This window comes from Heterodontus francisci, chromosome 12, assembly GCF_036365525.1.
Source record: "Heterodontus francisci isolate sHetFra1 chromosome 12, sHetFra1.hap1, whole genome shotgun sequence".
Classification (NCBI taxonomy): Eukaryota; Metazoa; Chordata; class Chondrichthyes; order Heterodontiformes; family Heterodontidae; genus Heterodontus; species Heterodontus francisci.
In genome coordinates, this window is record NC_090382.1 from 107,525,261 (window position 1) to 107,551,542 (window position 26,282).

The window sequence follows — 26,282 nt, forward strand, 5'->3', positions numbered from 1 at the left end:
CTAGGGAGCCTGTTCCATAGATTGACCACTCGTTTGCTGAAATATTATTGCTTCCAAGGATTAGTTTTGAATTTTTTCCCTTTCAAACACAGGCCATGCTCTCTGGTTCTGCTGTACTGGACAATCTGATTGTGTGTGAGTGAAGAGTTTCCTGACACCATTCCAAAATTTGTCCTCCACCCAGTTTGAAACTGTTCCCCTTGTGCTAGTCTCATGGTTTCAGACGCCCAACCAGTGAACCACACTGGCCGTTCTCAATCCTGTGTTTCCTATGGATGAAACATTAGTTGCCATAGTTACCCCGTGATGCACGCACAACTTTGGGAGCTTGGCCCTCCTTAGGGTCAGTTGACAACGGCAGGTTGACCATCATTGGTTTCATAGCTAAGCTTGAATATATCCTTCGCCCTGTTGCAAACAGAAATGATACAGCAGTTTCAAACATGTAGCATAATATTATAGTGAAATATTCCTCACCATTTATTGAGAGCGCGTTGGGATGGGTTGACGTGATTCGCCTTCTACACCCTTCACCCTCGGTGCTCGCTGACCTACATCGGATCTCAGTCCTCAGCTTTTAAAATTCTCACCCTTGTTTTCAAATACCTCCATGACCTTGTCCCTCCCCATCTCTGAAACCTCCTCCAGCCTCACAACCCTCTTGAGATATCCGCACTCCTCCAATTCTGGCCTCTTGCACATCTCTGATTTTAACTGACCTGCCATTGGCAGCTGTGCCTGCAGCTACCTGGGCTCTAAGCTCTGGAATTCCCTCCCTAAACTTCACCACCTCTTTATCTCTATCTCCACCTTTAAGACGCTTCTTAAACCTACCTCCTGGTCCCAGTTTTTGGTCAGCTGTCCTATTATCACTCTATGTGGCTCAGCGTTAAATATTGTCTAATAACGCTCCTGTGAAATGTCTTGGTATATTTTACAATAATAAATATTCTTTTTTTAACGTAAATTGTTTTATATCCATGAACAATTTAAAGGAAAACGTTATGGCAACCAAGCAGCAAGTGATGTACTTGAGAATGTTCTGTGAGTTTTTGAGCGTGGGAATCGCTCAGCACTTTCACCCCAGGTTCATACACTGGACCTTGTAGTGGGATCACTGCACAGGCCTGGCAATGACCTCATGGAGTCTGGTAAATGGGATTTCGCCTGTTGCCAGTTTGAAAGGATCAAGAACATTTGGGCCAAGGAGGATGAGTTGGCATAGGGAGCAAGATAAATGGGCATCTGGGAGATGTGGAGGTTGCTCGGAAGGAAGGAAGCTACAGCTGTTCTGGGAGTAGAGGCCACATCGTAGGATCATAGGATCATACAGCAAGAAGGAGGCTATTCAGCCCATCGTGCCTCTTTGAAAGAGCTATCCAATTAGTCCCATGCCCACAGCTCCTTCCCCATAGATTTTTCCTTTTCAAGTATTTAGCCAATCCAGGGATGAGCTAATCACCAAATAATTTGTGTCTTTTTAGTGATGTTGGTTGAGGGATAAATATTGGTCAGGACACCAGGAGAACTCCCCTGCTCTTCTTCGAAATAGTGCCAAACGATTTTTTATGTCCACCTGAGAGACTACATTTTTAAAGTACTTCATTGGCTTTGGGACATTATGAGATTGCGAATGCACTATATCAATACAAGTCATGTTTTGTAGCATTGATCCCTTAACTGAAATAGATTATGTGCTTGTGACCTCATTTTGTGGTTGTGGGAACTTGGTGTACGCACATTGATTGCATTACGTTGAGTGTGGCTCACTTTGGGATTCCCCAAAGATATGAAAGGCACTACATAAATCCAAGTTCTTTCTTTTTTTTCTCCGCATACTGAAGGTGCGCTAGCTGAGTGGGATGACAGCTTCAGGAGAAGAGGCGATAGAGAGCGAGGGCAGAAATTGTTGAGCTATGTGTTTGAGAAAGAGAAAGAATAAAATATATGACTGATACGTACCACTGGGGATGGGTTTGGGTTCAGGTTCAGGCTGGGGTTTGGGTGCGCTGGTTGGTGGAGTCTTCTCTTGTATGAGTTGGAAGAGAAGCCAGTTTCGGAGCCAAGATTCAAAGTCCTGTAAACAGTGCAGTTAAAGACAAACAATATATCACATGATCAGTACCTAAGAATTTGGAACGGGCTCCTTCAAACTGAATTGTGGGGTTACTTTAAACTGGAGAATGAAATTTATTGTACTTGTTAAGTATGGAAGCACCTCTCATATCAAACTCAAACACTGAATTGCAACAGTTTCCTCAGTAAAGTCTTTAAAATTATGAAGGGATTCGATAAATGCAGAAAATATGTTTCCACTTTATCATGCAAAGGGTGGTAGAAGAGTGGAACTCTCTTCCACATAAAAGCAGCAGATGCTAAAATCTGAGAGCGATAGATTATTGCTAGCCTGGGGGATTAGGGGTTATGGAGCCAAGTAAGATGGATGCTATTAAGATACAGATCAGCATGTTCTCACTGAATAGCAGAACAGGCCTGAGGGATTGAATGTTCCTGTGCTGTGGGAATCCAAAACTGGAGGAAATCAATGTAAGGCAGTCACTAATAAATTCAATAACGAATTGCTACAATTGTACAGGGTTTTGGTGAGACCACATCTGGAATAAAGGCCAGCTACCCAACCCGAACACGACGGGACCCGATGACATGTGTTGGGGTCGGGTCGCACTTCCGGTTCTGGCACTTGGGCTCGGGTCGGGTTGGGTTGGGCCGGACACGCTCTATCACAGGCAAGTGGCTTCTCTGTTAATTTACTTTTTGGGCTTGAAAGGTGGTTTTGTTACAGTTATTTTGAGCTTATGCAGATCAGCAACAAAGTGAAAAACGGATGGTAGGTTCACTGACGGTCGGGTCAGGTCTGGGTCGGGTGCGGGAAAAAATGGAAGGACTCGGGCTGGGGCGGGCTCGGGGTTGGACGTGGTTCTGTCAGGCTCGGGTCGAGTTTAATTTGCAGACTCGACCAAGCCTTTAATCTGGAATACTGTGTGCAGTTTTGGTCTCCACATTTAAGAAAGGATATACTTGCACTGGAGGCGGTGCAGTGAAGATTCATTAAATTGGTTCCTAGGATGAGGGGGTTGTCCTATGATGAAAGGCTGAGTAAATTGGGCCTATACTCTCTGGAGTTTAGAAGAATGAGAGGTGATACAATTGAGACATACAATATTATGAAGGAGCTGGATAGGGCAGACTGAGGGGGTAGAGATTGTTTCTGCTGCTCAGGGAATCTAGAACACGGGGGCACAGTCTCAGGATAACGGACCAATCATTCAGGACTGAGATGAGGAGAAATTACTGCACTTAAAGGGTTGTGAATCTTTGGAATTCTCTACCCTATTTGGTTGTGGATGCTCCATCATTGAATACATTTAAGGGTGGGATAGATAGATTTTTGGTCTCACAGGGAATCAAGGGATATGGGGAGCGGGCAGGAAAGTGGAATTGAAGCCCAAGATCAGCCATGATCGTATTGTGTAGCAGAGCAGGCTCGATGGGCCATACAGTCTACTCTTGCTCCTATTTTTTATGTTCTTGTGAATTCAGGAGGAAATTCTTTACCCCGAGAGGGTGAGAATTTGGAACTCGCTACAACAAGGAGTGGTTGAGGTGAATGGCAGAGATGCATTTAAGGGGAAGCTGGATAAACACATGAGGGAGAAAGGTATAGAAGGCTATGCTGATAGGGTGAGATGAGGTAGGGGTGGGAAGAGGCTTATGTGGAACATAAATGCTGGCATGGATCAGTTGGGCCGAATGGCCTGTTTCTGTGCTGCACATTCGATGTAATTCTTTATAACGAAGCTGTATCAACCACTAACCTGCCAATCGGATTCCTTCATGCTCTCTTTCAGCAGGTTGAAGTTGGCGGCAAAGGTGCTGTTAAATTCTGGAATTTCCTCAGTTGTGTTCTCCTTCTGTCATTGAAAGATCAAGAAAATGTCATACTTTGCCATCTCTTCTACCAAAGATATAGTCAGACCATTGTTCAATTATGTTAAATCTCCCGCTAAAGTAAAGTTGGTGCCACATTCAAACAGTCTTAAAGTCCATCGAACACTTTGTCTTTTCTCATGGTTGGGAAATTTGGATAAATGATCAAAACCTTCAATACCTTGGGCCATTTTTCTACATTCAAGTCATGATATGAAAACATGTTGGTGCTATAGAGCCATTCGGCCCATCATGTCTCTGCCAGCTCTTTGAAAGAACTATGCAATTAGTCCCTGCAAATTTTCCCTTTTGAAATCACTTCTAAAAACCTTCGTAAATCACTGGTTTGGCCCCACAGCTCAATCTTCACTTTATGAAGGATGTTAAGGCCTTGGAAAGGATGCAGAGGAGATTTACTAGAATGGATTTGGGGTTTAATAATTTCAGTTATGTGGAAAGACTCGAGAAGCTGGGATTGCCTCCTTGGAGGGGAGAAAGTTAAGGGAACATTAAATCGAGGGGTTCAAAATTACGAATGATTTTAATAGAGTAAATAGGAAGAAACTGATTCCACTGGCAGCAGGGTTGGCAACCAGTGGGCACAGATTTAAGTTAACTGGCAAAAGAAACAGAGGAAAAATGAGGAGTTTTGGTTTACACAAGTTGTTATGATCTGGAATGCACTGCCTGAAAGGGCTGTGGAAGCAGATTCAATAGTAACTTTCAAAAGGGAATTGGATAAATATTTGAAAAGGAAAAATTTGTAAGGCAATGGGGAAAGGGCAAGGGAGTGGGACTAATTGGATAGCTCTTTCAAAGAGCTAGCATAGGCATGATGGGCCAAACAGCTTCCTTCTGTGCTGGATCTCTGTATGATTCTACAATAGCTTGGAAAGATTCCCTCTAACAGTACCTTCAGCAGCTCCTGCACTTGTTCCAGCAAAGTCAAAGGTTTAGCGGAAGTGGGTTTCGGAGCCTGTGAAAAAAACAATCACAAAAACAAATAAGATTTTTATTATATATTTAACCATCATAAGCTGCTCGCAAATCAAGATACATCATAATGTCCTGGACAGATCCTGGCTGCAGCATCACACATCAGGATATACTGGCTCAGTGGGTAGCACTAGTGCCCATAAGTCAGCAAGTTGTGGGTTCAAATCCCACTCCAGAGACTCAGATATAAAATCTAGCCTGATGTGCCCAGGACTGAGGGAACACTACAGTGTCAGAGGTGCCCTCGTTCGGATATAACATTGAACCAAGGCTCCTCTCAGAGGCAGATTACAATAGATCCCACAGTGCTATTTTGAAAACGAGTAGGGTTGTTCTCTGTTTAAGCCTCAGATGAGGCTGTGAAAGGTTCTGTGCAAGTACAAGCTCTTCCTTCTTCCCATTGTTTAACACACTGTGCAGGTGGTCGTGATCGAAAGCCCGAGTGCATCCACCCTAAAATAAACACCAGGTAAAAATAACTGAAAATGGGTGGGGATGCCCCAAATTGGTGAAATTAGATGTTCTGATCTTAGCTGAAGAAACTGCAGTCGGTTCCTCCTACTCCTCAATCAGTATATGAACAGGGCAATTGTGTTGCAGATTAAATGGAGAACTTTGAACAGTAAGAAACCCTGTTATCTGGAGGATTAGTGGCAGTATGAGTGCAGAAAATAATGGGGACATTACAAACATCCCACCTTACAAAGTTTCTCCAAGTCTCTCGGAGTCTGGATCCAGCACTTAATACAAGGTGGTACCACACCAATCATTCAAGATCCTAACTGAGGGAACACCCACTTCACAGTGGTGGAGCTTGGCTTGACCGACTGCTATGGGGGGGAAGGGGGAGTAGAGGGCGTTGCTGCATTTGATATTTGGCCAACTTGGCGGGGAGGGAAACTGAGTTGGGAATTGGGAACCATGGAGAATGCTGACTGAAACCAGTTGGAAAACAGAGCCAGAAAGCCACATGGGCCTGCAGGCAAACCTAGAGCCTGAAGACAGGAGTGGGCAGACAGAGGGAGGGAAATAGAGGAGTTCCTCCAAAGCTATGTTGGCCAACATCAAAATTATGACCTTTCCCTCCACTGACCCCTTAACCCCTTGCTATGCTGGTACTAGGTTGATTTGACTCCACCGAGCTTCCAGTAGGATTTAGGGCAAGGGGTCTGTTGGAACAGGAACCCCATTTCGGGACCCTTGTATTTACATAATGCTTTATCTCATTCTCAGAACATCTCCATGCCCCATGAGTTCGTTTTGAAGATCAGTCACTGTTATTATGTTGGCCAAAATGCAACAACCAATGTAGCGCAGACCAAGATCCAGCAAAGAGAAAATCAGATGACTAGTCATTTAATGTGTCTTTGGTGATGTTTTTCCATTCACAGAAGTGAAAGTTCTTTTCTTTAATTTCTGAAAATTACCTTTGGTTGTTCCATCTTTGGGTCAATGTATGCAATGGGCATGTCCATCATCATAGGCCTGATATGCATCATCGTTTTTGGCTCTGAAGAAATAAAATGCAATGAAATTTTTATTCGAACATCTTAGCGACAACACGGACTTGGGAATCGTTCTTGTCCTGGAGTTTGGTTTTAGTTCAGCTTTGCGTCAGATTACTGTTGCTAACATTGTTTTCTCCACAATCTATTCACTGTTTGGTTAATGTTGTGTTATTCTGCCTCGAGGGCCCTCAGATTTATTTCGACTTTAACCAAAACAGTTCAATTTGAAAGATTGAAAAGGAAAGAGGATGTACGTACTGACGGGGCCCCTGCTTGATGAGTATTTGTTTTCAATTCTATCTGTTGTCTTCTGCAGATCCGTTATCTTGCCCTGTTGTTTCAGCAAGAACATAACAGAGACAACTTGCCCAGCGATCAGCATAGCTGCCAACACGGTCACACCAGTCCAAAGGAGGCTTCGAGAGCATTTGCTGTTGCTGAAATATAGACCAGACAAGATGGAAGAATGTCTTAACGCTCTATAAGGTCTAAAGGGCTGTCAAACTCTATCTGGATGTATTCCTGAAGATTCCATCACATGACCTTTTACCCTCCAACTGCTCCCATCTCCCACGTTCTACCGCTATTGGTCGCCCAACATGTCCATTCTTGCAGTGTTCCACCTTCCCACGGCCAATTGGGAAGTCAACAGACTCTTCGTTACTTGTTTGGATGATTGTTAACTGTCGACCAAACAGCCTTTGCTTACACACCCCCATCTCCAACATTTTTATAACTGAGAATAAAAGTGTTAAAAGAATCTGGAGGTTAATCGTCAGTTCCTGCAAATTCCAGGGCAATCCTGGAGGGCTGACGCCCCTACTAAGGTCTCCCCTTGTCTTAACTCTAATCTTTCTTTATAACTCAATCATCTAACAACTAGGGATTAGTCTTTTGGCTGCTCCCCATATCCCTTCCAGGACTGTTTGCCCCTGTGTCTGACCAGAGAATGAAAGTGTTTCAGTGTAACAGACTCAGATTCGTGATCTATTGATCAGGAGACACAGCTCAGCTCCCTATTTTTGCATTCATGCTGTTCTGCAATAGGTGGTTAAGTCTCCTCTCATCTCCAAATCTCTTTCAACCTCTCCTCTAGTTAGTTCATTACCATTCAATGAGTTACTGCAGCTGCCCATTCTTTCCCCCAATGTGTAAGATCTTGCATCTTGATCATGATTGAACTTGTTCTGTCAAGTATTATTGGATGTTGTCCAGTGGGATAATTCCTTGCCTGTTTCATTATACTGAAAATTATCTGAGAACTTGACCAATCGACATCGTGTTTCTAGAATTCAGGTTTTTGCAGGTCAAAGATTGGACTTGGTGATTTATTAAAAAAATACATATCAGTTTCAATGGATAATTGTGGAACTGAGTCACAAAGGATCAAGAAAGTCCCAAGGATTTCTCCACTCAGCTAGTGCTAACAATGGACCATTGTCACAGTGGTACAAGGGGCAATGGTCACTGGGCTAACAAGGGGCAATGGTCACAGTGATACAAGTGGTAATGGCCACTGGAACAACAAGGGGCAAAGGTCAATGTGCTAACAATGGGCAATAGTCATTGGGCTAACAAGGTACAATGGTCACTGGGCTAACAATAGGCAATAGTCACTGTGGTAACAAAAGGAAATGGTCAATGTGCTAACAAGGGGTAATGATCAATTTGAGGAACACAGAACCCTTGGAGAGTTTTGGGCTGGAGGAGTTTACAGAGATGCTGGGGGTGGGTTGTGGGGGGTGTTGCCGTTGGGGGTGAAACCATGGACGGATTTGAACAGGAGGATGAGAATCCATTAGTTACAGGCCCAAGGTTATTTTTCGACTAGGTAATCAACAAGTGGCCATTTTGTTTGATTTGTATGAAGCAGTTTCTTGAATAAGGATTGTGCTAATGACTCATTTTATATTTTACTAAGGATGTTATCAAAAATTGGACCATGACATGGAAATCCCCTCCTGTCTAAAAGTGAAACCATCACAACTGGCAGTCAGGGCTTCAGGAAACTTCCACTGCTCTGTAAAGTAATTCAAGGGACATCTAATCAATATTTGTTGCTTAACCAACATCAGTAAAACAGATATCCTGACCATTACCTCAGTGTTGTCGGTGGGACCTTGCAGTGTGCGCAAAATAGCAGTTGCATTTCCCTCATTACAGCCGTGACTGCAATTCAGCAAGTATTTCATTGTCTGCAAAGTGCCTTAGGACATAACGAGATCGTGAAAGTTGCTATAGAAATGCAAGCCTCTCTTTCAACTAGAGATGGGCAGCAAATGATGGCCTTGATGGCATTACCCACATCCTAAACATGAATTTTAAAACATGCAATTATATAGTGTTTTATCATGCCAAAATGTCTCAAACATGTTTCACAGTATGTATTAGGGAGTGACTTTATGCAGGCAACTGCCAGTTTATACCAGTATGTCAAAGACGCCAATATTTTGATCTGCTGTACTTGCTTGAGAAAAACCATCAAGAGCAGTCCATGAGACAAAGTAAGGGTAAGAAAATGATTTTAAAATGATCAAATGTCCTGGGTGACAAATCGGAGAGAATGTTTTTTTTTTAAATGAGGTAAACATTGTACCATTCACACTCCCTGCATCACCACATAACGGGTGGTCCTCGTCAAAGTGGACCGATCATCCATTATAGAGCCCGTCCAATTCCATCCCATTAAGATAACTGAGCAGGTTCTATAATGTGTGGGGGTACAATTCGTTCTACCGGATTACTGTCCGTTTGGGAGGGAAGAGAGTTTACCCCAATGCTGTGAGTTTATAAGATCGACTTAAATATTCAAAGCGGTTATAGAATCATGTCGCGGGAGACGAGGCCACTTTGCAGGAGCGAGGCCTTCGGGTTAATTTAATTATAATCTTTAAATTATGTTGCGATGTGTATATATACTCATATTTTTTTTTCCAAAAAGGAAACCAGTATTAAGTGCCCAGGGTTCCACGAGATAGAATCTTATAGCACTGAAGAAGACCATTCGGCCCATTGCGCCTGTGCCAGCTCTTTGAAAGAGCTATCCAATTTAGTCCCACTCCCCAGCTTTTCCCCCCAGAGTTAGTCCTCTTGTTCTGGTTGCTGTGCACTTATAAGGAACACACGAAGGGGATAACAGAGTAATTAGAATCAGAGACAATAAAGATTTCCTCCACTCACTGAGCACCAAAAGGTGAAGGGATGAGTGGCTAAATTCAAGATATAGGAAACCATTATGAGTAAAGGGAAAAAAAATACAAGACTGTAGAACATAGAACAGTACAGCACAGTACAGGCCCTTCGGCCCACGATGTTGTGCCGAACCTTTAACCTATTCTAAGATCAAACTAACTACCTACCCTTCATTCTACTATCATCCATGTGTAGGTATTTTCACAGCTGAATTCACCCTTATTAGAATTAAATTAAGATTTTTGATTAATCTTGTTGAGTAAATTATTTACCAAAATTATTATACCCTCCTCAGTTTTCATAATTTCTATGCTGCAACCTTTGACAGAATTACAGCCATTTTAGAGTCATTGAAAGGCTTTTTATTTCTCGGAAACAATTCTCAAACAAAATGGCCACTTATTGATTACCCAGTCGAAAAATAATCTTGGGCCTCTGCTTAATGGATTATATGTGACTGCTCTGCATTCTGTGGGGACAAACTTCATGGAAATTCCTTCCCGGACCAGATTAAAATAAGATATCTCAAAGAATAGCAGGGCGGCCATTTTGTTTGACATCAATCTCAGAGCTGGTTAATAAGACTGTGCTCGCATTAGCCCTTCCTGTTTTTGATGACTGCATTCTGGTTAGGAGCTGAGTACCTAATTTTATTTTAACCTGGTATTAATGAAATCCGAGGGAGAGAGAAAGATTTTCAGGAAAGACGGGAGGTGCCAAATGCACCCCAATCTACGTTCAATACCAAACAAAGCTAATATAAGGTAGACTCAATGCACTTCTGTCCGCTGATCAATACCCCACCCTCCAAACTCATCCACTCCCCCAGAGCTAAAAGCCTTCCCAATACCAACCCAACCAAATCCAAATACCTCAATACTATAATATTTCAAAGCAAATCCCTTCTGGGACAATGGCAACTGAAGGTACCAAGATTCAACTAGAAATTAAAATGTTTGTAAGTACTTCAAAAAAAAAGTTTGTTGAAAAAATACGCACTCGTCCAAACTGGACGATCCGGTTTGTACCTGGAGTCAGATTCACCTTAATCTTAGGCATGACTGAAAGCTTTTCCCACCCAAAGGATTAAAGATACATAGAAAGTTCAGCAAGACCCTGGGGTCAGGAGGAAGAATCAAATTCAGCTAAAGACCTTGCTCCTGGCCAATGCCCTTGCTCCTGGCCAATGCCCACACTGAACAATGCGTAATCAATAAGTGCTTTGTGTGTGTGTGTGCATGTGCGTATTTGTCTGTGTGGCACTGTGTGTGTCCGTGTCCATTCTTGTGGGGGATGTGCGTGTGCACGCATGTGGGTGTATGTGTCCGTGTGTTCATTTGCGTATATGTTTGTGTGGCTGTATATAGGTGTGTGTGAGGTAAGTGCAGCACTGAATTCACTTGCGATATCCCTTTTGTATTGACACTCACTGTCCGGGATCCCGAGTGAAAAATGCCTACTTATAGATCATGAGGAAAGGAGTACATGTGAGGAAATGAAGACAAACCTCAGTGTCCTCAAACCATTAATATCAGCCTGGCTAAACCAATTAGAACAGAAATTTGTCAGAGAGAGAATAAATCAGGAGCTCCTCAAAGCTCACCAGTGACCTCTGTTGGAAGGATAGTGTGAGTGTGTGTGTGTGTATGTGTGTGAGTCTGAGTTTGTGTGTGAGTCTGAGTGTGTGGGCTTTATATGCATCAGTGAATTGGACAGACCATTTAAACCTGATAATGAATGATAAAACTGGGTGAGTGGTTGGGTTTGGGGGGGATTGATGTAAATTGATTGTGCGGAACTGTGCCACACTTCTGATCTTTTCCACAGCGCTAGTTTGATGTACAAAAGGGAGAGGATTGAGATTTAGCTTCAGGGAACACGGCAGACAATTTGTGCACAGCAAGATCCCACAAACAACAAGGTAATAATGACCAGATCAGAGAGGCTGACTCTTAAAGGACTCCAATATTTAAAACAAAAATAACTCCATTAAAAAAGTGAACAAAAAAAGTGAGCTCAGATATCACCCAAAAACTTTCAGATTCTGATCGAACTGCTGTTACCTTTTGACTTTAAGCACGTAAAATGGATGGTGTCACATATAAACTCTTGGTTGCCATCGTGTGGCCACTGAACTATCCCCAGAAAGTTTGAGAGCTGCCTTTTGTTCCCAGAACCTGGCTCAAGGTTTCAATTACACCTTGATGCAAAGATACAAGAGTTATAGCTGATAGAGAAAAGAATTACTGTCGCACCTTCCATGATCTCAGGTTATCGCAAGGAGTTTTACAGACAGTGATATTATTGAAGTGTAGTCACTGCTGTAATGTAGGGAACACGGCAGACAATTTGCACACAGCAAGATCCCACAAGCAACAAGGTAATAATGACCAGATAATTTTGTTTTTGTTGATGTTATTTGACCAGGAGACAAGGGAGCACGCCCCTGCTCTTCTTCAAATAGTGTCCCTGGGGTCTTTTACATCCACCTGAGAGATCAGATGTTTTACGTGCCTTAACCTATGGAGGCAAACACAACAAACCAACTTCCTTCACTGTCGTTGGGTCAAAATCCTGGAACTCCCTTCCTAACAGCACTCTGGGGGCACCTGCACCGCACGGATTGCAGCGGTTCAAGAAGGCGGGTCACCGCCATCTTCACAAGGGGCAAGCGACGGATGGGCAATAAATGCTGGCCTTGCCAGCGACACCCGCATCCGAAGAATGAGTTAACAAAAAAGACAATTCCCTGCAAGAGCCAGCAAGTAAGAGGCTGCCCCGTAACATCCTCAGGGGCCTCGCAGACTCCACTCTTCTAACTGGCTACACCTGCCAAAAATCCACTTGATTGTTAAAACACTAGACAGGAAAGCAAGTCTCTTCATTCTCTCACCAGAATTTCAACAAACAATTCCACACACATGAAAAAAAAATTGTTGATGCTCTGAACTTACCTCTGTCCAGTAGCCATTGTCCTGGTTTCCACATTGGAATTACTGACTAAATCTTGCTGCGAGTTATTCAGCAAAGAATTCTGTTGCTCGTCGGCCGACATTGCGGACACTTTTCAACACAAACTCTGCCTGCTTGACTTTAGCGAGATACTTGTAGCACTGTCCACTCTGCACTGAAGACTTCTCTCTTATGCTGAGAGAGAGGTGTGTGCGCAGTGTGATCAAGGCTCTTTTTTTTAATCTCCACTCAGCTAACACCGAAGAGGAAGTTGGCACTGACTGGCTTGGAAAGTCCCTACCGTATTTAACAGAACATACATCGATCTTAAATATAGGCACCTGGAGTGGTCAACCAGCCCTGGCTCAGAGAGTAGCAGTCTCTCCCCTCTGAGTCAGAGATTTGTGGGTTCAGGTTCCGCCACAGGGGCTTGAGTACATAACCCAGGGCTGACACCTCCCAGTGCTGCACTGTTGGAGGTGCCGTCCTTTGCATGAGACATTAAACCTGGCCATCCTCTCAGGTGGACGTTAAAGATATGAAAAAGAGCAAGGGGAGTTCTCTCTAGTCTCCTGGGCAATACTCATCCTTGAACCAACATTTCTTTATTTTTAAATCCAGTCATTTATGTCATTGCTGTTTGTGGGATCTTGCTGTGCACAAAACTGGAAGCTGTTACAACAGTGGCAACATTTCAAAAGTACTTCATTTTTAAAATTTCCAAAATATACTTTATTCATAAAAATCTGTAAAAAATACATTACCAAACAGTGCAAAGGAGATCAGTTTCCTTCAATACAATCATGAGTTGCCTCACAACCCTTCCATTTCATTTGTCATGCCATATACACTTTTACATTTTACAGCAAATGAAAATTTTCCCGATACAGTTCGAGGGGTTTTCTATGGATCCAGCCCCTCCGTTCAGCTTGGTGGGGGGACCTTACACAGTGGTCTTTTTAGTGATATTGCTTGAGGGATAAATATTGGCCAGGATACCCCTCGAGCCTGCTCCGCCATTCAGTACGATCATAACTGATCTGATTGTGGCCTCAACTCCACTTTCCTGCCTGCCCCCCATAACCCTCGACTCCCTAGTAGTTCAAAAATCTGTCTTGAATATATTCAATGACCCAGCCTCCACTGCTCTCTGGGGAAGAGAATTCAAAAGACTAACGATTCTCTGAGAGAAGAAATTCCTCCTCATCTCCGTCTTAAATGGGCAACCCCTTATTTTGAAACTGTCCCCCTAGTTCTAGATTCCCCCACAAGGGAAACATCCTCTCAGCATCTACCCTGACAAGCCCATTCAGAATCTCATCTTTCAATAAAATTACCTCTCATTCTTCTAAATTCCAATGAATTTGGCCCAACCTGCTCAACCTTTCTTCATTAGATAGCCCCTTTAACCCAGGAATCAATCTAGTGAACCTTTCTGAACTGCTTCCCTCCTTAAATAAGAAGACAAAAACTGTACACAGTACTCTAGGTGTGGTCTCACCAACGTCCTGAACAATTGTAACAAGATTTCCTTACTTTTATACTCCATCCCCCTTGCAATAAAGTCCAACATTTCATTTACCTTCCTAATTACTTGCTGTACAACTTTTTGTGATTCATGTAAGAGGACACCCAGATCCCTCTGTACCACAGCATTCTGCAGTCTCTCCCCATTTAAATAATATTCTGCTTTTCTATCCTTCCTACAAAAACTCGAAAAACTGATGCCAAGATCCCCGTGTTGCTTCTTCTCCGGAAGGCCTGCCAAATCCGCTGCCAATAACCACTTAAGTGGGCAGCGGTGGGCCTTTCACAGGATCAAGGACCCTGGCGCTGGACAGCCTTGGAGAGCTGCCAGCTAATCAGAGACTGGCAGCTGCAGCGCCATCACGGAGGCGGAGGCTGATGCTGAGGAGCTCCTACCAGAGGCCAAGGAGCATCGCTGGACTCTGGCCACAGATACGTCAGGTGGGAGGGGTCATGGGAGAGGGGGGTGGGCAGCAAGGGGCAGGGGGTTGGCCCTCAGTGGGACCCCCGTTCCGATGCCAGGTCCCTTGTTCAGGCACTGTATGGGTTTAGGCCAGAGATTAGTCATAATCTCACTAAATGGGAGAACAGGCTCGAGGGGCTAAATGGCCTAGTCCTGTTCCTATAGCACTGCAGGGTCAATTCAATGCTATGCTCCCCACTCTAAGGGATTGATAGGGCTGTAATGATGCAATGCCATTCTGGGGCCCAGCTGCCTGCCCAGTGAGGCTGCGTCTGCAAGAATAGCTTCACCAATTTTACCCACCCAGCCTTTTCCTCCTCCCATCAGGGAATGTACTTACACTCTCAACAAGTAAATCTCTTTTTCAAAGCCTAGTTGGGTCAATAGGAAAAATCAGAGCCATTTTTTATACTTAGAACTTGGGCGTGGGTGGGGGTGAAATTGTTTGCTTGTGAGTTCTAATGCAAGCACGTCTCATTTCCCTGTCTGGCCTTGTTTAGTTTCTACTGAGTAAGAACATATGAAAGAACATAAGAAATAGGAGCTGGAGTAGGCCATTCGGCCCCTCAAGCCTGCTCTGCCCTTCAATAAAATCATGGCTGATCTTCTACCTCAACTCCACCTTCCTGCACTACCCCCATATTCCTTAATTCCCTTAGTGTCCAAAAGTCTATCGATCTCAGCCTTGAATATACTCTACGGCTCAGAATTGGTGATTCCTGGGGCAGAGAATTCCAAAGATTCATAACACCCCCTGTGCAGGAATTTCTCCTCATCGCAGTCCTAAATGGCTGAGCCCTTATCCTGAGACTGTGACCCCGTGTTCCAGATGCTCCAGTCAGGAGGAAACTGCCTCTCGGCCTTTGCTCTGACCAGCCACTTCAGAATTTTATATGTTTCAATTAGATCACCGATCACTCTTCTAAACTCCAGAGAATATAGAACAAAGATAATTACAGCACAGGAACAGGCCCTTCGGCCCTCCAAGCCTGCGCCGATCCAGATCCTCTCTCTAAACATGTCGCCTATTTTCTAAGGTTCTGTATCTCTTTTCTTCCTGCCCATTCATGTATCTGTCTAGATACATCTTAAAAGACTCCATCGTGCCCGCGTCTACCACCTCCGCTGGCAACGCGTTCCAGGTGCCCACCACCCTCTGCGTAAAGAACTTTCCACGCATATCCCCCCTAAATATTTCCCCTTTCACTTTGAACTCGTGTCCTCTAGTAATTGAAACCCCCACTCTGGGAAAAAGCCTCTTGCTGTCCACCCTGTCTATACCTCTCATGATTTTGTACACCTCAATCAGGTCCCCCCTCAACCTCCGTCTTTCTAATGAAAATAATCCTAATCTACTCAACCTCTCTTCATAGCTAGCGCCCTCCATACCAGGCAACATCCTGGTGAACCTCCTCTGCACCCTCTCCAAAGCATCCACATCCTTTTGATAATGTGGCGACCAGAACTGTACGCAGTATTCCAAATGTGGCCGAACCAAAGTCCTATACAACTGTAACATGACCTGCCAACTCTTGTACTCAATGCCCCGTCCGATGAAGGAAAGCATGCCGTATGCCTTCTTGACCACTCTATTTACCTGCGTTGCCACCTTCAGGGAACAGTGGACCTGAACACCCAAATCTCTCTGGACATCAATTTTCCCCAGGACTTTTCCATTTACTGTATAGTTCACTCTTGAATTGGATCTTCCAAAATGCATCACCTCGCATTTGCCCTGATTGAACTCCATCTGCCATTTCTCTGCCCAACTCTCTAATCTATCTATATTCTGCTGTATTCTCTGACAGTCCCCTTCACTATCTGCTACTCCACCAATCTTAGTGTCGTCTGCAAACTTGCTAATCAGTCCACCTATACTTTCCTCCAAATCATTAATGTATATCACAAACAACAGTGGTCCCAGCACGGATCCCTGTGGAACACCACTGGTCACACGTCTCCATTTTGAGAAACTCCCCTCTACTGCTACTCTCTGTCTCCTGTTGCCCAGCCAGTTCTTTATCCATCTAGCTAGTACACCTTGGACCCCAAGCGCCTTCACTTTCTCCATCAGCCTGCCATGGGGAACCTTATCAAACGCCTTACTGAAGTCCATGTATATGACATCGACAGCCCTTCCCTCATCAATCAACTTTGTCACTTCCTCAAAGAATTCTATTAAGTTGGTAAGACATGACCTTCCCTGCACAAAACCATGTTGCCTATCACTGATGAGCCCATTTTCTTCCAAATGGGAATAGATCCTATCCCTCAGTATCTTCTCCAGCAGCTTCCCTACCACTGACGTCAGGCTCACCGGTCTATAATTACCTGGATTATCCCTGCTACCCCTCTTAAACAAGGGGACAACATTAGCAATTCTCCAGTCCTCCGGGACCTCACCCGTGTTTAAGGATGCTGCAAAGATATCTGTTAAGGCCCCAGCTATTTCCTCTCTCGCTTCCCTCAGTAACCTGGGATAGATCCCATCCGGACCTGGGGACTTGTCCACCTTAATGCCCTTTAGAATACCCAACACTTCCTCCCTCCTTATGCCGACTTGACCTAGAGTAATCAAACATCTGTTCCTAATATAGGCCGAGTCGACTCAATCTCTCCTCTTGATGTAAAGCTAATGTCTGTCATTGCTGTGTGGGTGAAGCGTTGGAGTTGAGGGTGATTGTTAATGGACATTAATCCACAAGGCCATGAAACAGGGCACCAAGAGAAGGCAAGAAAATGAAATTTTTGCTCTACGGAGATTGACAGGGCCTCGATGGGCCGAATGACCACCTTCAGTGTCATAATGGCTCTATGACTCTATAAAAGAAATTACAAGACCTAGGGAGCCAGCATTTGCATACAGCACCCTACATCCAACATTATTCAACAAAAACATGTATTTTATATACCAACGTTAACATGGTAAAACATCCCAAGGCGTCTCACAGGAGCTTTACCGAACAAAATTTGATATTGAGATAGGTGCAGCTCTACCAAGATCTCAGTTAATTCCAGAGCAGACTAGAAGGTTTGAATGGCCTCCTACTGTCCTTATTTTTTTTTTCAAACATTTATCAGCTTCCCCTACAGTTTCCTGTTGAATATTCCAGGTCATGGTTTTGTACAACTGAGTGGCTTGCGAGGCCATTTCAGAGGGCAGTTAAGAGTCAACTAGATTGCTGTGGATCTGGAGTCACAGGTAGGCCAGACCAGGTAAGGATGGCAGATTTCCTTCCCCAAAGGGCATTAGTGAACCAAATGGGATTTTACGACAATCGATGACAGTTTCATGGCATCATTACTGAGACTAGCTTTCAATTCCAGATTTCTCTTAATTAATTGAATTTAACTTCCTCCAGCTGCCATGATGGGATTTGAACCCGTGTCCCCAGAGTATTAGCTGGATTACCAGTCCAGTGACATTGCCATTGTGTCCCTTGATATCAAGGCAGCATTTGACCGTGTGACATCAAGGAGCCCTAGCCAAATTGAAGTCAATGGGAATTAGGGGGGAAAGCTCTCCACTGGTTTGAGTCATACCTGGCACAAAGGAAGATGGTTGTGGTTGTTGGAGGTCAATCATCTCAGTCCCAGGACATCACTGCAGGAGTTCCTCAGGGTTGTGTCCTAGGCCCAACCATCTTCAACTGCTTCATCAATGGCCTTCCTTCAATCATAAGGTCAGAAGTGGGGATGTTCATTGATGGTTGTGCGATGTTCAGTACCATTCACAACTCTTCGTACACTAAAGCAGTCAATGACCATATGCAGCAAGACCTGGACAACATACAGCCTTGAGCTGTTAAGTGACAAGTAACATTTGCACCACACAAGTGCCAGGCAATGAATATCTCCAAGAAGAGAGAATCTAACCATCTCCCCTTGGCATTCAATGGCATTACCATTGCTGAATCCCCCACTATCAACATCCTGGGGGTCACTATCGACCAGAAACTGAACTGGAGCAGCCACATAAATACTGTGGCTACAAGAGCAGGTCAGATGCGGGGAATTCAGCGGCGAGTAACCCATCTCCTGACTCCCCAAAGCCTGTCCACCATCTACAAGTCAGGAGTGTGATGGAATACTCTCCACTTGCCTGGATGAGTGCAACTCCTACAACACTCAAGGTGTTCAACACCATCCAGGACAATGCAGCCCGCTTGATCGGCACCCCATTCATCACCTTAAACATTCACTCCCTTCGCCACCAATACACAGTGGCAGCAGTGTGTACCATCTACAAGATGCATTGCAGCAATGCACCAAGGCTCCTTAGACAGCACCTTTCAAACCCGCGACCTCTACCAACTAGAAGGACAAGGGCAGCAGATTCATGGGAACGCCACCACCTGCAAGTTCCCCTCCAAGTCCCACACCATCCTGACTTGGATCTATATCGCCGTTCCTTCACTGTCGATGGGTCAATATCCTGGCACTCCCTTCCTAACAGCACTGTGGGTGTACCCGCACCAGATGAACTGCAACGGTTCAAGAAGGCAGCTCACCACCACCTTCTCAAGGGCAATTAGAGATGGGCAATAAATGCTGGCCGAACCAGCGACACTCACATCTTATGAAATGAATTTTTAAAAATCCAGGTTCCAAAAACACACAGAGTAAAAAAACTGTTCTTTTAATCTTGAAGGAATATTCCTTCCATTTACAGACTGGTACCCAGTGTGAATCATTTTCCCTATTCACCTTATCAAAATGCCTTGTTATTTTGAACCCCACTGTCAGATCTCCTCTCAATTTCCTCTATTGAATGCAAAGAAGTCAAATTTATCTGTTTTCTTCTAATAAATAAAGACCCTCGTTCCTGATCTCCTGGCTGGCCTTGCACTCTCTGAAAACCAGATCTCATCCAAAACTTTCATGCCCTTATCTTAATTTGCACCAAGTCCCGTTCACCCATCACCGCTAAGTTCGCTGACCTACACTGGCTCCCAATCAGGCAATGCTTCAATTTCAAAATTCTCATCCTTGTTTTCAAATCCCTGCATGGCTTTGCCCCTCCCCATCTCTGTAATCTCCGCCACCCGCCAGCTTCTGAGATCGCCGTGCTTCTCCAATTCTGGCCTTTTCAGCACCCCCCAATTTCGATAGCTTCACCATTAGTGGTCATGCCTTCAGCAGCCTGAGCCCCAAGCTGTGGAATTCCCTTTGCAAACCTCTCCACCTCTCTACCCTATTTGAAGACGATCCTGAAAGCCTTTGGCCCAGCTTTAGACCTTCTTCCTAGCATCTCATAGTATCTCCTCATAGGTGGTCTGATAACGCTCCTAGGAAGCACCTCGGGATGTTTTACAACATTAAAGGAGCTAGATGAATGCAAGTTGTTGTTGTTGAATTCCTTCTGCACTCTTTCCATTGCCTTGATGTACTTCCTTAATAAAGCAAGACTCACAAAACTCGGTGTAAGAATGTGAAACTCGCTACCAAGAGCAGTAGTTGAAATGAATTGCATAGATGCATTTAAGGGGAAGTTAGATAAATGCATGAGAGATAAAAGAATCGAAGATTTTGTTGATAGGGTGAGGCGATGAGGGGTGGGAGCAGGCTTATGTGGAGCATAAACACCGGAAGAGACCTGATGGGCTGAATGGCCTGTTTCTGTGCTGCATACTTGATGGAATTCTATGTAACTGCACCCTAATCAGTTACAATATCCAGAGCAAAGCTAGAAAACTTGCCATACTGGTTGGACTCGAGTTGATTCATGAATTGTCACATGATCTTCCAAAACTCAGTCTCAAAAAGCAACCTTTCCTTGGCAACTGGTGACTCTGACACTTGTGACCAACCAGTGCTTTGTATGACGGTTTTTGCTGCTGTGGTTTCTTCTGCCCCCTCCTCCTCCTTTAAATGAGAAATCTCCAAGTAAGCTCTGTAGTTTGCTTTTGAGAGAAACTGGGACTTTCAGAGACGCCTTCCAGAACGGGGAAACAAGAGGTTTTTCCGCCATTCCCAGAGTCTGACATCTCTCACCAGCAGCAGATCTCTGATTGTTAAACAGTTCGGAAGGGTGGGTGGAAGTGGATGCGGTCAAACTCAAGATTTGGCTGATTTGGAAGGGATGGGTACCGTGCTGAGAATGTGGTGGCGGGGTATCTTGATCAGCCATTGAGAGGCTGTACGGGCTGGAAGGTTTGAATGGCATCCATTTGCCCTTATGTTCCTGGATCGAAAGAGGCCCAACCAGCCACACTTTGCTGACCACCCCCATCCCCCCCACTTCACCCTCCCTTCCCCCCACACCACAGCTAACCCCACCGCAAAGCAAAACAGTCTGCCACAGCTCACTGCCAGACCTCACACATGAGGAATGGATGTGTGGGTGAGTCACTCGAGGGCTGATTCTGTCCATGGGGTCCCTTTTAGGGAAGAGTCTAGAACTGAGGGTCCAGAATTTTAAAGAAATGGTGCAACATTCAGAAAGCTCGAGTCTAGATTATCCATTGTAGAGGAACAGGATCCACTTGTCTTAAATATGAACAGGCCTCCACCCACCACACCCTGACCCTGAGCTAAAATTAAATTAGAGGGTCATTTGCTTTATTCTGGCATGTTTCCCCCATCTCTGCCCAGGGGAGCAGTGGTCAGTGAGCTACTACCGTAGGCCAAGGAGACCCAGAGCAATCTAGCGTTACCGTAGGTTACTGCACCGATAGAGCAATCCAATAAGCTGCAGGCCTTTGAACATTTCCCAATGAAGTAAAGAAAGAACTTGCATTTCTATGGCGCCTATCCTCAGGACGTCCAAAGTACTTCACAGCCAAGCAAATAATTTTTTGAAGTGCAGCCAACTTACACACAGAAAGCTCAAACAGAGCAATGTGTTAAATGACCAAATAATCTGTTTTAGTGATGTTGTTTGAAGGATAAATATTGGTCCATGACTGTGGGGAGAATTCTCCTCACTCTTCAAAATAACGCAATGGGGACTTTTACATCCATCGGGGAGAGCAGACGGGGCCTCAGTTTAACATGTCATCCGAAGGACGGTACCGACAACAGTGCAGCACACCCTCATTACTACCCCTCCAACAGTGCAGCACACCCTCATTACTGCCCCTCCAGCAGTGCAGCACACCCTCATTACTACCCCTCCAACAGTGCAGCACACCCTCATTACTGCCCCTCCAACAGTGCAGCACACCCTCATTACTACCCCTCCAACAGTGCAGCACACCCTCATTACTGCCCCTCCAACAGTGCAGCACACCCTCATTACTGCCCCTCCAACAGTGCAGCACACCCTCATTACTGCCCCTCCAACAGTGCAGCACACCCTCATTACTGCCCCTCCAACAGTGCAGCACACCCTCATTACTACCCCTCCAACAGTGCAGCACACCCTCATTACTACCCCTCCAACAGTGCAGCGCTCCCTCATTACTACCCCTCCAAAAGTGCAGCACACCCTCATTACTACCCCTCCAACAGTGCAGCGCTCCCTCATTACTACCCCTCCAAAAGTGCAGCACACCCTCATTACTACCCCTCCAACAGTGCAGCGCTCCCTCATTACTACCCCTCCGACAGTGCAGCACTCCCTCAGTACTGCCCCTCGGATAGTGCAGCACTACCTCAGTACTGCCCCTCTGACAGTGCAGCACTCCCTCAGTACTGCCACTCTGACATTGCAGCACTCCCTCAGTACTGCCCCTCTGACAGTGCAGCACTCTCTCAGTACTGCCTCTCTGACAGTGCAGCACTCTCTCAGTACTTCCCCTCTGACAGTGCAGCACTCCCTCAGTACTGCCCCTCTGACAGTGCAGCACTCTCTCAGAACTTCCCCTCTGACAGTGCAGCACTCCCTCAGTACTGCCCCTCCGACAGTGCACCACTCTGTCAGTACTGCCCCTCTGACAGTGCAGCACTCTCTCAGTACTTCCCCTCTGACAGTGCAGCACTCCCTCAGTACTGCCCCTCTGACAGTGCAGCACTCTCTCAGTACTGCCCCTCTGACAGTGCAGCACTCACTTAGTACTGCCCCTCTGACAGTGCAGCACTCTCTCAGTACTGCCCCTCAGACAGTGCAGCACTCCCTCAGTACTGCACCTCTGAGTGCACCTTTCCCTCAGTACTGCCCCTCTGACAGTGCAGCACTCTCTCAGTACTGCCCCTCTGACAGTGCAGCACTCCCTCAGTACTGCCCCTCTGACAGTGCAGCACTCTCTCAGTACTGCCCCTCCGATAGTGCAGTACTCTCTCAGTACTGCCCCTCCGACAGTGCAGCACTCTCTCAGTACTGCCTCTCTGACAGTGCAGCACTCCCTCAGTACTGCCCCTCCGACATTGCAGCACTCTCTCAGTACTGCCCCTCCGACAGTGCAGCACTCTCTCAGTACTGCCCCTCTGACACTGCAGCACTCTCTCAGTACTGCCCTTCCGACAGTGCAGCACTCTCTCAGTACTGCCCCTCTGACACTGCAGCACTCTCTCAGTACTGCCCCTCTGACAGTGCAGCACTCTCTCAGTACTGCCCCTCTGACACTGCAGCACTCTCAGTACTGCCCCTCCATTGTTTGCTCAAGTCTCTGGAGTGGGACAAGGGATATAGAGGATAGTACAAGGAAAAAATAGGAGGCTTATGGCAGATTCAAAGTGCTGCAAACAGTGGTGGCCCCAGAGGAGTGTCGAAAATGTAGGGGGATTCTTAAAAAAGTAATGAGGTAACGAAGAAGAGACATGAAAAAACACTGGTGGGCAAGATAAAGGAAAATCCCAAGGTATTTTATAAGTATATTAAGGGCAAGTGGATAACCTGGGTAAGAGTAGAGCCCATTGGGAACCAAAGTGGCAATCTGTGTGTGGAGCTGAAGGACATAGGTATGTTTTTAAACGATAACTTTTCATCTGTGTTCACTATCGAGAAGGACGATGTAGGTGTAGAGATCAGGGAGGGTGATTGTGATATACTTGAACAAATTCGCATTGAATTGAAGGAGGTATTAGCTGTTTTAACAGGCTTAAAAGTGGATAAATCCCCAGGCCCAGATCTGATGTAACCCAGGCTGTTATGAGAGGCAAGGGAGGAGATAGCAGGGGCTCTGACACAAATTTTCAAATCCTCTCTGGCCACAAGAGAGGTACCAGAGGATGGGAGGACAGCGAATGTGGTACCATTATTCAAGAAGGGTAGAAGGGATAAACCAGGTAATTACAGGCCAGTGAAGCCAACATCAGTGGTTGGGAAACTATTGGAAAAATTCTGAGGGACAGGATTAATCTCCACTTGGAGAGGCAAGGATTAATCAAGGATAGTCAGCATGGCTTTGTCAGGGGGAGATCATGTCAAACAAATTTGATTGAATTTTTCGATGAGGTGACTAGGTGTGTAAATGAGGGTAAAGCAGCTGATGTAGTCTACATGGACTTCAGTAAGGCTTTTGATAAGGTCCCACATGGGAGATTGGTTAAGAAGGTAAGAGCCCATGGGATCCAGGGCAATTTGGCAAATGGGATCCAAAATTGACTTAGTGGCAGGAGGCAGAGGGTGATTGTCAAGGGTTGTTTTTGCGAGTGGAAGCCTGTGACCAGTGGTGTACCGCAGGGGTCAGTGCTGGGACCCTTGCTGTTTGTAGTGTACATTAATGATTTAGACGTGAATATAGGAGGTATGATCAGTAAGTTCACAGATGACACGAAAATTGATGGTGTCGTAAATAATGAGGAGGAAAGCCTTAGATTACAGGATGATATAGATGGGCTTGTAAGATAGGCGGAGCAGTGGCAAATGGAATTTAATCCTGAGAAATATGAGGTGATGCATTTTAGGAGGACAAACAAGGCAAGAGAATATATAATGGATGGTAGGACCCTAGGAAGTACAGAGGGTCAGAAGGACCTTGGTGTACTTGTCCATAGATCACTGAAGGCAGCAGCACAGGTAGATAAGGTGGATAGGAAGACATATGGGATACTTGCCTTTATTAGCTGAGGCACAGAATATAAGAGCAGGGAGGTTATGATGGAGCTGTATAAAATGCTAGTTAGGCCACAGCTGGAGTACTGTGTACAGTTCTGGGCACCACACTATAGGAAGGATGAGATAGCACTGGAGAGGGTGCAGAAGAGATTCATCAGGATGTTGCCTGGGCTGGAGCAGTTCAGCTAGGAAGAGAGACTGGAAAGGCTAAGGTTGTTTTCCTTAGAGCAGAGAAGGCTGAGGGGGGACGTGATTGAGGTATACAAAATTATGATGGGCATTGATAGGGTAGAGCGGCACAGTGGCGCAGTGGTTAGCACCGCAGACTCACAGCTCCAGCGACCCGGGTTCAATTCTGGGTACTGCCTGTGTGGAGTTTGCAAGTTCTCCCTGTGTCTGCGTGGGTTTTCTCCGGGTGCTCCGGTTTCCTCCCACAAGCCAAAAGACTTGCAGGTTGGTAGGTAAATTGGCCATTATAAATTGCCACTAGTATCGGTAGGTGGTAGGGAAATATAGGGACAGGTGGGGATGTGGTAGGAATATGGGATTAGTGTAGGATTAGTATAAATGGGTGGTTGATGGTCGGCACAGACACGGTGGGCCGAAGGGCCTGTTTCAGTGCTGTATCTCTAAAACTAAAAACTTAGATAGGAAGAAGCTTTTTTCTTTAGTGGAGGGGTCAATAACCAGGGGGCAGGAGGTTTAGAGGGGATTTAAGGTGAGGGGCAGGAGGTTAAGAGGGGATTTGAGGAAAGATCCTTTCACCCAGAGGGTGGTTGGAATCTGGAACACACTGCCTGAAGAGGTGGTAGAGGCAGGAACCCTCACATTTAAGAAGTATTCAGATGAGCACTTGAAAGGCCATAGCATACAAAGCTACGGGCCAAGTGCTGGAAAATGGGATTGGAATAGATTGGCCTGATGGCTTGCATGGACACGGTGGGCCGAAGGGCCTGTTTCTGTGCTGTGTAACTCAATTACTCTATGAACCCACTACTTGCTGTGTTAATGTGTAATCTGCTACTCCTGCACAATATCAAGGACATCATCTGGCTCACTGTCACGTGACTCAACAAAACACAAGCTTCGTTGAAAACCTGCCCCTGACAACTAGTGAGTCACTGAACAGCCAATTGGCGTTCTCCTGTTTGGGTTTTCTCCCCTTATTATTGGTTTCACTCACAGCAGATGTGAAACTGTTGAACACACACAGAAACAAGACGACCTCTGTGTTCTGGCTTTGTGCCAACACTTGGCTCTCAGTTAGTCTCGAACTTTCTTCACCTCTTGGTCATAAAACAGTGTGGAATCAAATATAGAAACAGAAACATTCAGAATAGTAGGAGGCCATTCATCTCCTTCGAGCTTGTGCCACCATTCTGTATCTTAACTCTATTTACCCACCTTAATGTTGTAACCCTTCATCTGTTACCCAACAAAACTCTCAATTTCACTCTTGAAAAAACCAACCTCCAAGCCTCATCAGCTTTTTCGGGGAGAGAGTTCCCGAGTTCTACTCTCCTTTACATGAAGAAGTGTTTACTGACATCACCCCTGAATGGCCTAGCTCGCATTTTAAGGTTCTTCCCCCTTGTTCTGGACTCTTCCATCAGGGGAGGTAGTTCCTCTTGATCTATGCTGTCAAATCCTTTAATCATTTTAAACACCTCAATTAGATCATTCCTTAATCTATACTCAAGGGAACACAAGCCAGCGTGGGGGTGAACTATGTAGGAAATTCCATCTTAAAAGCAAA

The 26,282-nt window shown here is 45.3% G+C and overlaps 1 protein-coding gene across 3 annotated transcripts in view; it reads right to left on the bottom strand.

The window, feature by feature from the left end:
• Positions 1 to 26,039, bottom strand: part of LOC137376054 (H-2 class II histocompatibility antigen gamma chain-like) — a 39,572-nt gene extending 13,533 nt beyond the window's left edge. The window contains exons 1-7 of one of the 3 annotated variants that reach the window (XM_068044039.1): positions 25,931 to 26,039; positions 6,711 to 6,889; positions 6,372 to 6,454; positions 4,862 to 4,924; positions 3,837 to 3,932; positions 1,963 to 2,077; positions 301 to 408 (exon numbers count right to left, since the gene is read on the bottom strand). In XM_068044039.1, coding sequence (XP_067900140.1) covers positions 301 to 408; positions 1,963 to 2,077; positions 3,837 to 3,932; positions 4,862 to 4,924; positions 6,372 to 6,454; positions 6,711 to 6,834 — 589 coding nt within the window. In that variant the 5' untranslated portion in view covers positions 6,835 to 6,889; positions 25,931 to 26,039. Of the gene's footprint in view, positions 1 to 300; positions 409 to 1,962; positions 2,078 to 3,836; positions 3,933 to 4,861; positions 4,925 to 6,371; positions 6,455 to 6,710; positions 6,890 to 12,598; positions 12,832 to 25,930 lie in introns of those variants that run through there. The other 2 variants (XM_068044038.1, XM_068044040.1) reach the window with 2 other exon arrangements.
• Between the last annotated feature and the right edge of the window lie 243 nt (positions 26,040 to 26,282).